At 44.3% G+C, this 10,985-nt stretch overlaps 1 protein-coding gene across 1 annotated transcript; it reads left to right on the forward strand.

The window, feature by feature from the left end:
* The first annotated feature begins 2,464 nt into the window (after positions 1-2,464).
* On the forward strand, positions 2,465-10,722 carry LOC134454353 (extracellular calcium-sensing receptor-like). Its single transcript, XM_063205308.1, has 9 exons — positions 2,465-2,511; positions 2,906-3,203; positions 4,819-5,049; positions 6,206-6,328; positions 6,745-6,985; positions 7,449-7,663; positions 7,833-8,063; positions 9,023-9,146; positions 9,461-10,722. Exons 1-9 carry the CDS (start codon positions 2,480-2,482, stop codon positions 10,372-10,374), a joined length of 2,409 nt encoding a protein of 802 aa, XP_063061378.1. The 5' UTR covers positions 2,465-2,479; the 3' UTR covers positions 10,375-10,722.
* Positions 10,723-10,985: the final 263 nt, after the last annotated feature.

Consider the following 10,985-nt stretch of genomic DNA (forward strand, 5'->3'; position numbering starts at 1 on the left):
TTTTCTTTTGTCACTCTGTACTGATTGTCCTGTAATTACATGTAATTACATTTTATCAATGATTGAAAATAATTGAATATTCATGTACATACATGTATACATTTTTTTCAATGAAAATCCACAAAAAAACGCTTTTTTGCACTGTAAAACTGGTAGAATGCAGCCATTAGGGGGGAGACTGGAGTGGAGTGGATTGCGGCTGAGTTGACATCTGCCATTAATTGCTGGCTGGGGGGTGTCCAAGATGACAACCGCCAGAGCGAGCCGCTTCCTGATTAACAGTAAGTGGGGGGGCAGTGCTCTCTGTGGGAATGAGGGCAGTGGTGGTTTTAGGAAATCTGAAGCCCTGGGCAAAGAACAATCTTGAGCCAACTCCTAAAAAGTAATCGTTGATGTATAAATGCAGGAAAAAAGAATGTCGTAATGCGATGACAAGGATGATTGGATGAGACCCTGGACAATTACCTGCCCTTGCTCAAGGCAAAAACTACCTATGAGTGAGGTCTATTCAAATGTGCAAAACTCCTGTCTTCACTTCACTAATACTCTCCTGTGGTTACTTTTTTACTTTTTTACTTCACTTCACTTCACGCTCATGTTTTAACTTTCACCTGTGTTAACTTCATTTGCTCATTTGTCCACTTGTTTAGATTACCTCTGAGGTCATGCGAACATGAGAAATGAGTTGCAGAACACAGGTGTCACAACATCTTTAATGGTCTGTGCCGTGTGTGTGTGTGTGTGTGTGTGTGTGTGTGTGTGTGTGTGTGTGTGTGTGTGTGTGTGTGTGTGTGTGTGTGTGTGCGTGTGTGTGTGTGTGTGTGTGTGTGTGTGTGTGTGTGTGTGTGTCTGTGTGTATGTGTGTGTTGTCCCTGGCGGTGGTGTGTGTGTGTGTGTGTGTGTGTGTGTGTGTGTGTGTGTGTGTGTGTGTGTGTGTGTGTGTGTGTGTGTGTGTGTGTGTGTGTGTGTGTGTGTGTGTGTGTGTGATTTACAAAGTATACTGTATTGTATTTGCACATGTGTCTGCATGTGTCAGTGTGGGTGGGTAAATGGCCCTTCAAATCCCTAGAAACAGAGTGATGGAGCGATTCGCCCTCCAGCACCCCACAACAATTATCTCATTTGCTATAATTAAGCGTGACTCCCTGTGGGTTGCCTTTTACCCACTTATTTCTTTGTTTTGCGTGTTGAACGAAGCGTCTGATTGGATCTCTAATCCACGGATCAGACAGAAAGACCATTCCAGAACACTTAAGAAAGTAATTTCTTAATTTCTTAATTTCTTAATTTCTTAATTTCTCAAACGTTAAACATCACAAAACCAAAAAAAAAAAAAAATCTATTCAACAAACGGATTAAAGCAATGACTGAAACCAAACTCTGTGACTATGAATTGAATTCCTCTGTGTCCTTTTAAGGAGGAGGAACTGGGGTGCAAGTTATAATCGCTCTGTTTTTTCGCGTCTTGTTTTTGTGCCTCGATCTGCCTGCCGCCTCATCTCACCTGGGGGCTTATTCTGATTGTCTCCCCCACCAGCACGGGCGGTCCGGATCTAACAATTTTAGGGCCTTAGGCAAAGTATAAACATGGGGCCCTCAAATGTCATTAAATAGACATACAGTACAATTGGTGTTTTGGTGCTATTTTAGTGTTGTGTCTCATATATAGCCTATCTTCGATTACTTACACGTAATCGACAAGTGACAAATTAAGATCCAGCCTATTTTCTGGTGTGTTTACCGCTACTGGTGTGACAGTTGGGGCCCCTATGGAGGACAGATTTGGACTGGGCCCTAGGCAATTGTCTAGGTTTGCCCAATGGAACGTCCGCCCCTGCCCACCAGCTTCCCTTACCCAGCACCCCACGGTGCTTACCTGGCCCGCCGACAGGGTGGACAAAGGGGTATGTTATCCCGGGCCCAGAGAGAGACAATGGGGCCCCAGAATTGGATCCCCGTTACATTGTATGTATCGGGAAGGGGGGCCCTTTCAGAAGATTTTGTCCTGGGCCCAGCAAAAGCTGTCAGCGGCCCTGGCTGCTTGCACTTACTCCACTCACCTGCATTTGCATTTGGGGATTTGGTCCTTTTTTTGCTTTAGGGCATCTTTCTGTCTACTTAAGCCAGAGTCTTCCATCCTCTTCCCCCTCTCTCTCTCTCTCTCTCTCTCTTGGTGAGGAGGGTGATTGATGTCAGGCCTATTTTTTTTCTATCACCGTATGACATGTGTCTTCTTTCTCTGTCTTCTGTATAGGTGATGGGTGTCCGACTCACAGGGTGCTTCTGTTGGCTGCTCTTGGTGTTAGGCTGTGGTCAGGCTTGGGGACTAGTCATACGGGGTGGAGGGCAGGAGATACCCCCCAGGCCGTGTCACCTGCAGTGGAGGACCGTGTGTAATAGTCTGTATAAGGGTGGGGACGTGGTCATCGGGGGGCTGTTTCCCCTCCATACCGTGGCTCCCGAGCTTGATTTGACTTTCATGCAGAGAGCAGATCCCGGTGTGTGTCAGAGGTGAGACGGGATTAGAAAAACAAACAATGCCGTCATATCGGGGTTTTTTTTATTCAAGGAGTTAAGTTATGAGCAACTGACATCTTCCTTACAACTAAACACTTTGCATAATATGACATGGATGAATCTGATTTTTTACAAGTGTATTTTTATAGTATTGCCTTGCTACATGTCTTCATAACTTCTTGTTGAGTATTTTTTCAAACTGAGCATCCTAAGCTTTTCCATCTTTTTATGTGTGTTTGTGTTACAGATGTGAACAATTTCACATTGTGAAGTCTTACTTTTGTCACTTTGGATAAAAATAACCACTTAATGTAATATGACGTAAAACTTCAACCATTGCACAAGAAATGTATTACGTTTTTATACAGTACTATGTATTCCCTTGAAGATTCACGTTGTGGGCCTACCAGTGGATGCAGACTATGTTGTTTGCCATTGAGGAGATCAACCAAAACCCTGTCTTGCTTCCAAACCTCACTCTGGGCTACCTAGCTTTTGACTCCTGCCTGGCGGAGAGCACCACCGTCGGGGCGGCCCTGGCTATGGTGACAGGGCAGGAGGCGGTGGTGGTGTCAGGGGGTGCCAGCTGCCGCGGCGGCCCCCAGGTGCCCGTCATCATTGGGGACGCCAGGTCCTCTGGCTCCATCGCTGTCGCCCGTACTCTGGGCATCTTTGACATCCCCATGGTGAGTCAAGTCAAGTGAGATATTGTGCTGAGATATTGTGTTGCTGTCTCTTGTTGTGATTTTAGATTGTGTGTTTTAAACAGGGATCGGTGACCTGAATACAGAAGCTGCAGTTCACTAACATACATTTCAAGTGACCTGGTTTAGCCTGTCCAAATGCTCTATTGAAACCTGGTTGTTTTTGGAATTTGTGGCACTGAATTGTAGATTCTGAATCCAGGTTGCCTATCACTTGTTACCTAGTGTGTTATTATTAATATCCCTCTGGAAAGTCTGAATGCAGTGAAAGGTTATTTATCTTTTTTTTTTTTTACTTTGTTTATTGGTAGGATTGTTCACAAGGCTTACAGTTCATTTCAATATAACAAATTCATCATCATCAGGTTATTTATCTTGCTGTGATTCCAGGTGGTCTGTTTTGGCACATTTTTGGCATTCCTCCATGTTGGGATGCAGTGAAATTAGATGTTGTTCTCTTGCTGTGGTTCCACGTTGCATGTTCTACAACCGTCATTGTGCCATTTTAACATTTTCATGTCAAGTTCATATCTGCCCCCCTCCCCCTGTCTTCAGGTCAGCTACATTGTCTCCTGTGTTTTGCGTTTCATGCCAGCCATTTACATTACAAGAAAATTACAAGTAAATACTGTATTGACATGGTGAAATATTCCACATCAAACATTTCTCAAATTCATGTCTATTTCTAACCCCCCCCCCCCCCCAGCCCACCCCTTTACAGAAGGTCAGCTACTTTGCCTCCTGCTTTGTGTGTCATGTACTGCAAGTCAAATAAGCAAATCATGATTTCAATGTTGTTAAAAAAAAATTCATTTCAAGTTCATGTCTGTCCCCTTAACAGTAGGTTAACTACTTTCCTCCTGATTTGTGCTTCATGTACTGCAAGCCAGCCATGGCATGAGCATCATCAATAATAAATCATGATTTAAATATTTTTTAACACCTTAGCGCAGAGCCCATGGTTTAACCTTAATGTCACCAGAGTTGTAATGGCTATCTCTAAATCTGTTACTTCGGCTCTCAGTAATGTCATAACAATGATGTTATGGTGTAGTTTTTTCAGCAAATGAGTAGTGAGTATTGCTGACGACCCCATCTGCACTAACACTTTTCAAGTTCATGTTCTGTCCCCTTTACAGTAGGTCAGCTACTGTGCCTCCTGATCTGTGTTTCATGTACTGCAAGCCAGCCATGAGCATCATCAATAATAAATAATGAATTCAACCTTTTTTTAACCCCTTAGGGCAGAGCCCATGTTATAACCTTACTGTCACCAAAATTGTAATGGCTATCTCTTAATCTGTTAATTAAATCTCTTAATCCTACTTCAGGCTCTCAGTAATGTCACAGCAATGTTTTTATGATGTATTTTTTTCAGCAAATAGTGAATAGGCCAGCCGACGACACCATCTGCATTAAGATGCTACACACTTTTTAAGTTCATGTCTGTCCCCTTTCCTGCAGGTCATCTACTTTGCCACCTGATTTGTGTTTCATGTACTGCAAGCCAGCCATGAACATCCTCAATAATAAATCATGAATTCAGCGTTTTTATGTAAACAGTTTTCAAGTTCATGTCTGTTGTCTTTTACTCTAGGTCAGCTACTTTGCTTCCTGTGCGTGTCTGAGTGACAGGAGGAAGTACCCGTCCTTCTTCCGCACGGTTCCCAGCGATGCCTTCCAGGCCAAGGAGCTGGCCAGGCTGCTGAGGCTGCTGGGCTGGTCCTGGATCGGGGTGCTGTACGGGGATGATGACTACGGACGCTATGGGGTGCAGCTGCTGCTGCAGGAACTGCAGGGCTCAGACGTCTGTGTGGCATTCAGCCAGGTTGGAGAAGTCATTTTCTTTTGTTTATATACAGTATATCTCTCTGTTTGTCCTATTAATGCACGGCGTACCTCCTGTGGCACATTGTAATAGACAGTATAATGTTAACTACCACAGTACTACACTACTATGACATAACACATGGCCTTTAATAATGCACTATGACTTGGTCATTGACATTCTGGTAGCAGCAAATATAACGGCGTGTCTTAACAGGTTAAATTGGCTAGAATGGCAACGACCAAGTTGTAGTGCATTACCAAAGACCCTGTGTTATGTCATAGGACTTTGTGTTGTACTAAGGTAGTTGACTTTTCAATGGCTATTACAGCGTTGCACTGGTGGAACGGCGTGCATTAAGGGGCTGCTAATACCAGCCTATTGTATTTTGGTTTTTATACGGCATGTTGTATTTTGGTCTGTATACGGCATGTTGTATTTTGCAGTGTGTCAAAGAAGCTATTTTCACGTATTTCGATATATATTTTTGAAACGCATCGGTTTCGGCCTCTCGTTTAAATGTTAACAGGTTTTCAGAAATCTGTGATTAAAAATACCCTCTTTAGGGGCTATACATTCTTGTCACAAATTAGTTTTTTTTTAAATTACCATCCACATACTGTGCTTATAGTATGTAAACGGATGAAAAAAAAAATCTGCATACGTGTATACAGCTTTAAAGTCAAAGGTCAAAATGTCCTATTGCTTGCTTGCTGTAAATCATCTGCACGTAAGCTGGTTTGAAGACCTTGCTCTATTTTCTTCAGGTTGAAGTTTGAAACTGCTATAGGAGTCTGTGATTTGTGTGTAAAACAAAACAATTACCATTTTTAAGATTTGTTGAGCTTGGATTTTTTGTCAAAGAGTCAACGATCACCACACTCACCACCAACAGTGATTAAAACAAAAGGTCTTAGGACAAATTTTAACACAGGTCATTGGAGTGAGAAGTCCGCATACTTTAAAAAAAATAATGTTTCATGGTCTGATTTTGACTTAAATAGTCTTCAACAGATTCTCTACAGAGACAGTTGAAGTCAAAACGTTAAGTTGAAACGTAAAGTGTGCGGACCCCTCACTCTACAGTCAACTACAGTCAGCCTTTCTCCTGCACCTTTTCCTGGGATATGCACAATTTTCACCTTCAACTTCACAGGTCATCCCCAAAACCCACGACCCTAGGAGGATCCGGCACATCGTGGAGACCATCCGGCTGTCCACGGCGAAGGTGGTGGTGTTGTTCGCCATCGCTGAAGATGCCTTGCCACTGCTGAAGGAGGTGAGATTCAAGAAAATGATTGTCATACTACAAGGCAATCTGTACTGTATGGAGAAGCAACAATACTGCACAGTTTGATTTTTTTGTCTATGTCTTTGTAATGGCTATGTCTTAATCTGTTACTTAACCCCTTAACGCAGAGCCTATGTTATAACCTTACTGCCACCAAAATTGTAATGACTATGTCTTAATTTGTTACTTCAGCCTCTCCGTACTGTTAAAGTAATTTTTTGTTTTGTTTAAACTTAGTTTTTTTTAAGGAACATCAAACCTGTCAAGGGACAAAAGACGAAATTAGCCTCTTGGCTACAATCTTGTATATTTAGCATTTTTGTTTAAATGCTGGCAATATATGCTGTCCCTTTCGTAAATAAATAAACTTGTAAACTTGTAAAAACTTGTAAAAATTTGACCAGGTGGTGAGGCAGAACATCAGCGACAGGCAGTGGATCGGCTCCGAGGGCTGGGTGACCTCCCCGGGAGCCTCCTCCCCTGAGAACCTGCCAGCGCTGGTGGGGACGCTGGGATTCGCCCTGCGCAAGGCCCACATCCCCGGCCTGAGGGCCTTCCTCCTCCGCATCAGGCCTAGCGGGTCTACGACTCACCCCATATTAAGAGATTTCTGGGAGACGTTGTTTGAGTGCTCGCTGGAGGAGGGTAATAATTACTCCTACACTGTAAAAAATGCTCAACACGTAGGGAGGGAAGAGAGAGGGTCCGCGGCACACTCTGAAGTAAAATGAAAAGTCCTTTATTTTTTTTAATTCGGCCATAGCTCACATCATGGGCTTGATGTCTCATTTTAGAGAATAGCGGACTTTTAACTTTACTTCAGAGTGCCTCAGACCTACCGTACTCTCTTGCTCTAGTTCATTTTAACCCATTAAAACACGCCGTTGTAAATTTGCTGTTACCAGAATGGCAATGACGGAGTCGTAGTATAGTACATTAAAGGCCCTGTGTCATGTCATAGTAGAGTAGTACTATGGTAAGTAACTATTCCTGACTAGTGTGCCTCATATAGTATGGTGTGCATTAAGGGTGTATTCAAGAGTGTATTTGGTCCCAAAATACTCTCTGAGTGTGGAATTAACTCTGCATTTGTTTACTGTGAACCCAGGGACTGACCTCAGGCCTCGGTGCACGGGACTGGAGGATATCCAAGCGACGCCAAACGATTACTCTGATGTGACTCAGCTGGATGTGAGCTACAACGTGTACAAGGCAGTGTACGCTGTGGCCCATGCCATTCAAGACATGCTCGCTTGCCAACCGGGACAGGGGCCACTTGAAAATGGAAGCTGCCCCAGCGTTGATAATGTTATTCCTAAACAGGTAGGGCATTGTGTTAAAAACATAATAGCTTAAATGGTTTTATATGCCAGCTGTATCTGTCATGATTATTTTTGACTTGCATCTTGCTGTTAACAATATGCGTGTAACAACCAACACATTATTGTATTTCATATCTTTCTCACCTCTGTTTTTCTCATCGTGGTTGAAGCTGCTTCACTATCTAGAGAGAGTGAATTTCACAACACCTCTGGGTGATGTTGTAAATTTTGACGTGAACGGAGACCCCCCTGCCTCCTATGACCTCATCAACTGGCAGGTGAATGACAGAGGCACTGCGGAGCTGGTGACGGTGGGCCAGTATGACTCCAGCAACCCACCGGACCAGAGGCTGCAACTGGATCTGGATAAAGTGGTGTGGGGAGGAGGCTGGACTGACAAGGTGAAATGTCTATAATGAGTCCAAAGTGTACATAAGGGTTCTTTTTTGTGGCTTTTCGAGCCTTTCTTAGGTTTTACGTGATTGGACAGTGGAGGAGAGACAGTAAGCAAGTTGGGAGAATGGGGAAGGGTCGGCAAAGTGCCGGCAAAGGACCCGGGCCGGAATCGAACCCGGGTCGGCCGCATAGCAGACGTGGGCCTACCCTTAGCGCCAAAGTAGGGCCGGGTTTGACAGAGACATTCGAAGCATTCTGGACGGCCAAAGACCCAAACAATGCAAAAAAAATGAAGAACTGATATTTACAGTCAGTTTTTAATTTATCTCTCTTGTGACGAGAGCCACCCCAAGAATGGAGGAATTTGTATTCAGCAAAAAATAATAAAGCAGTCACAACAAGCAGGGTGTTTCAAGAACTCAATAGGTTTTTTTAATCTCTCTTCACTACAATCACTTGTCATCAGCAGCACATGCAGTTTTCCCTGGAAACTGGAGTGGGTTTGAAAAGCTTTTGTACTCTGATGAAAAAACAGTGTGACTGCAAGCAGGGAAGCTGACAGGATGGTACAAAGGGGTCATTTGTCCCGGGGCCAGGCAAAGAGGGGGCCCAGAATCAGATCCTCATTACATTGCATGTATTGGGTTTGGGGCCCTTTCTGATGTCTTTGTCCCGGGCCCAACCAAAGCTGTCAAGTGTCCCTGATTGCAAGTGCTACTACAAATCAGGACTGTGTGACAAGCCAAGAGAATGGCGCCATAGTTATCATATCATAATCAGTTTTCATATACGGGCATGTGTAGACGCAAAAGAGAGGTCTAAATACTGATTTTCTTGTCTACACATTGAGTTTATGTGTTGTGTATGTCTACATGTTAACATGATTATGAGGCAATCAATATCAAACAATGTGTGTTTATCTGTGTACTTCAATATCAAATAAAACGCATTGTGATTTCTTTAGGTCCCTGTGTCAGTGTGCAGCGCGCCTTGTGCCCCGGGCACTTGGAAAGCTCTGCAAAAGGGAAAACCTGTCTGTTGTTTTGACTGCATAGCTTGCCCTGATGGAGAAATCAGCAATAAAACAGGTACATTCTTCATTCCTTATTTTACTTTATACTTACGTTTTATCTTATTCTTCATTTCTCATTTTCATAGCACTCATTTTGTGTTATCTTTTTGGGATTTGTGTTACAATGAAATGGGGGGGGGGGGTGTACATTAATCATATGACTTGTATCTTTTATAGGGTGAACAACTGGTCCTAACTTGACTGAATCATATACTGTACAGTACAGTATATAGCAAGACTTGTTTAATTCTTTGAAGTCAGAATCATGACCACTGGTGTTCTGTTTTAACAGCTCCTGTATCTGCTCCTCTCTGCTGGTTGCTTTCCCAGGTGCGATCGAATGCACAAGATGCCCAGAACAGTTCTGGTCCAACGACCGGAGGACACAGTGTATCCTGAAGAAGGAAGAGTTCCTCTCCTTCTCCGAGCCCCTGGGCATCATCCTGACGGTGCTGTCCATATCAGGAGCCGTGCTCACCACCATCGTCCTGCTCACCTTCATCCTCCACAGGGACACCCCTCTGGTCCGTGCCAACAACTCGGAGCTGAGCTTCCTGCTGCTGCTCTCCCTCATCCTCTGCTTCCTGTGCGCCATGTGCTTCATGGGTCGCCCTCTGGCCTGGTCCTGCATGTTGAGACACACCCTGTTTGGCATCAGCTTCGTGGTGTGCATCTCCTGCATCCTCAGCAAGACCGTGGTGGTGCTGGTGGCCTTCAGAGCCACGTTACCGGGCAGAAACATCATGCGTTATTTCGGGCCCGTGCAGCAGAGGCTCGGTATCTGCCTGTGCACCCTCGTCCAGGTGCTGGTGTGTATACTATGGCTCACCCTGGACCCTCCGCTGCCCTCCCAGAACTCGGCCACCGTCCGCAGCGCCACGGTGGTGCTGGAGTGTGCGGCCCGGTCGCTGGCCGGGTTCGCCGCCTTGCTGGGCTACATCGGCCTTCTGGCGACCGTCTGCTTCCTGCTGGCCTTCTTTGCCAGGAGGCTCCCGGACAACTTCAACGAGGCCAAGTTCATCACCTTCAGCATGCTGATCTTCTGTGCCGTGTGGATCGCCTTCGTGCCGGCCTACGTCAGCTCGCCGGGGAAGTACACGGTAGCCGTGGAGATCTTCGCCATCCTGGCCTCCAGCTACGGACTGCTCTTGTGCATCTTTGTGCCAAAATGTTACGTCATTCTGTTCCAGTCACAGAAAAACACCAAAAAGAACATGATGGGCAATAATAACAAAGGACAATAATAATGACTTACAGCTGTGGCCTAATGGTTTAGGAGGTCGACTTAGGTTCGGAGGGTTTCAGGTTCGAATCCCACCCTTACCAGTCCACCCTACACCTCTACCCATGACTGAGGTGCCCTTGAGCAAGGCACCTAACCCCACATTGCTTCGTGAACTCTAACCAATGTACCCTGTAGATAATTGTAAGTCGCCTTGGATAAAAGCGTCAGCTTAGTGTAGTGTAATGTAATGTAATATTATACCTGTAATTTTGAGTCAGTTCAACACCTTGTAGGAGCAACACCTTGAGTGGAAAATTCAACTTCTCAAGTGTTGAATTAATACATTGAAATGTATTGTACATAATGCCTGTCTGCCTAACATTATAATCAAATTACCAAATAAATATTTGAAGATTTATTTGCAAAACGACGTTTGACTTTTGCATTTTATTATTGAACATTACTGTTCAGAGGTCCTATAACCTATGTGTGACATTTAGAGAACATTTAGAGAAGATAATTTTTCAACCTATATAAAATGCATTTCGCAATGCAATCCAATGGAATTTCCAATACAAAAATGACAATTTCCCAACATTCTACAAAATGGAGATTGGAGACACCGTTTTG

Source organism: Engraulis encrasicolus, chromosome 8 (assembly GCF_034702125.1).
Source record: "Engraulis encrasicolus isolate BLACKSEA-1 chromosome 8, IST_EnEncr_1.0, whole genome shotgun sequence".
Taxonomy (NCBI): Eukaryota; Metazoa; Chordata; class Actinopteri; order Clupeiformes; family Engraulidae; genus Engraulis; species Engraulis encrasicolus.

Excerpts from the sequence above, each read along its gene's own strand:
- LOC134454353 (XM_063205308.1), top strand. The coding sequence starts at position 2,480 with ATGCAGAGAGCAGATCCCGGTGTGTGTCAGAG. Across the intron at positions 5,050-6,205 it reads TCTGTGTGGCATTCAGCCAG|GTCATCCCCAAAACCCACGA; the intron begins GTTGGAGAAGTC and ends TCAACTTCACAG. Across the intron at positions 9,147-9,460 it reads AGAAATCAGCAATAAAACAG|GTGCGATCGAATGCACAAGA; the intron begins GTACATTCTTCA and ends TTGCTTTCCCAG.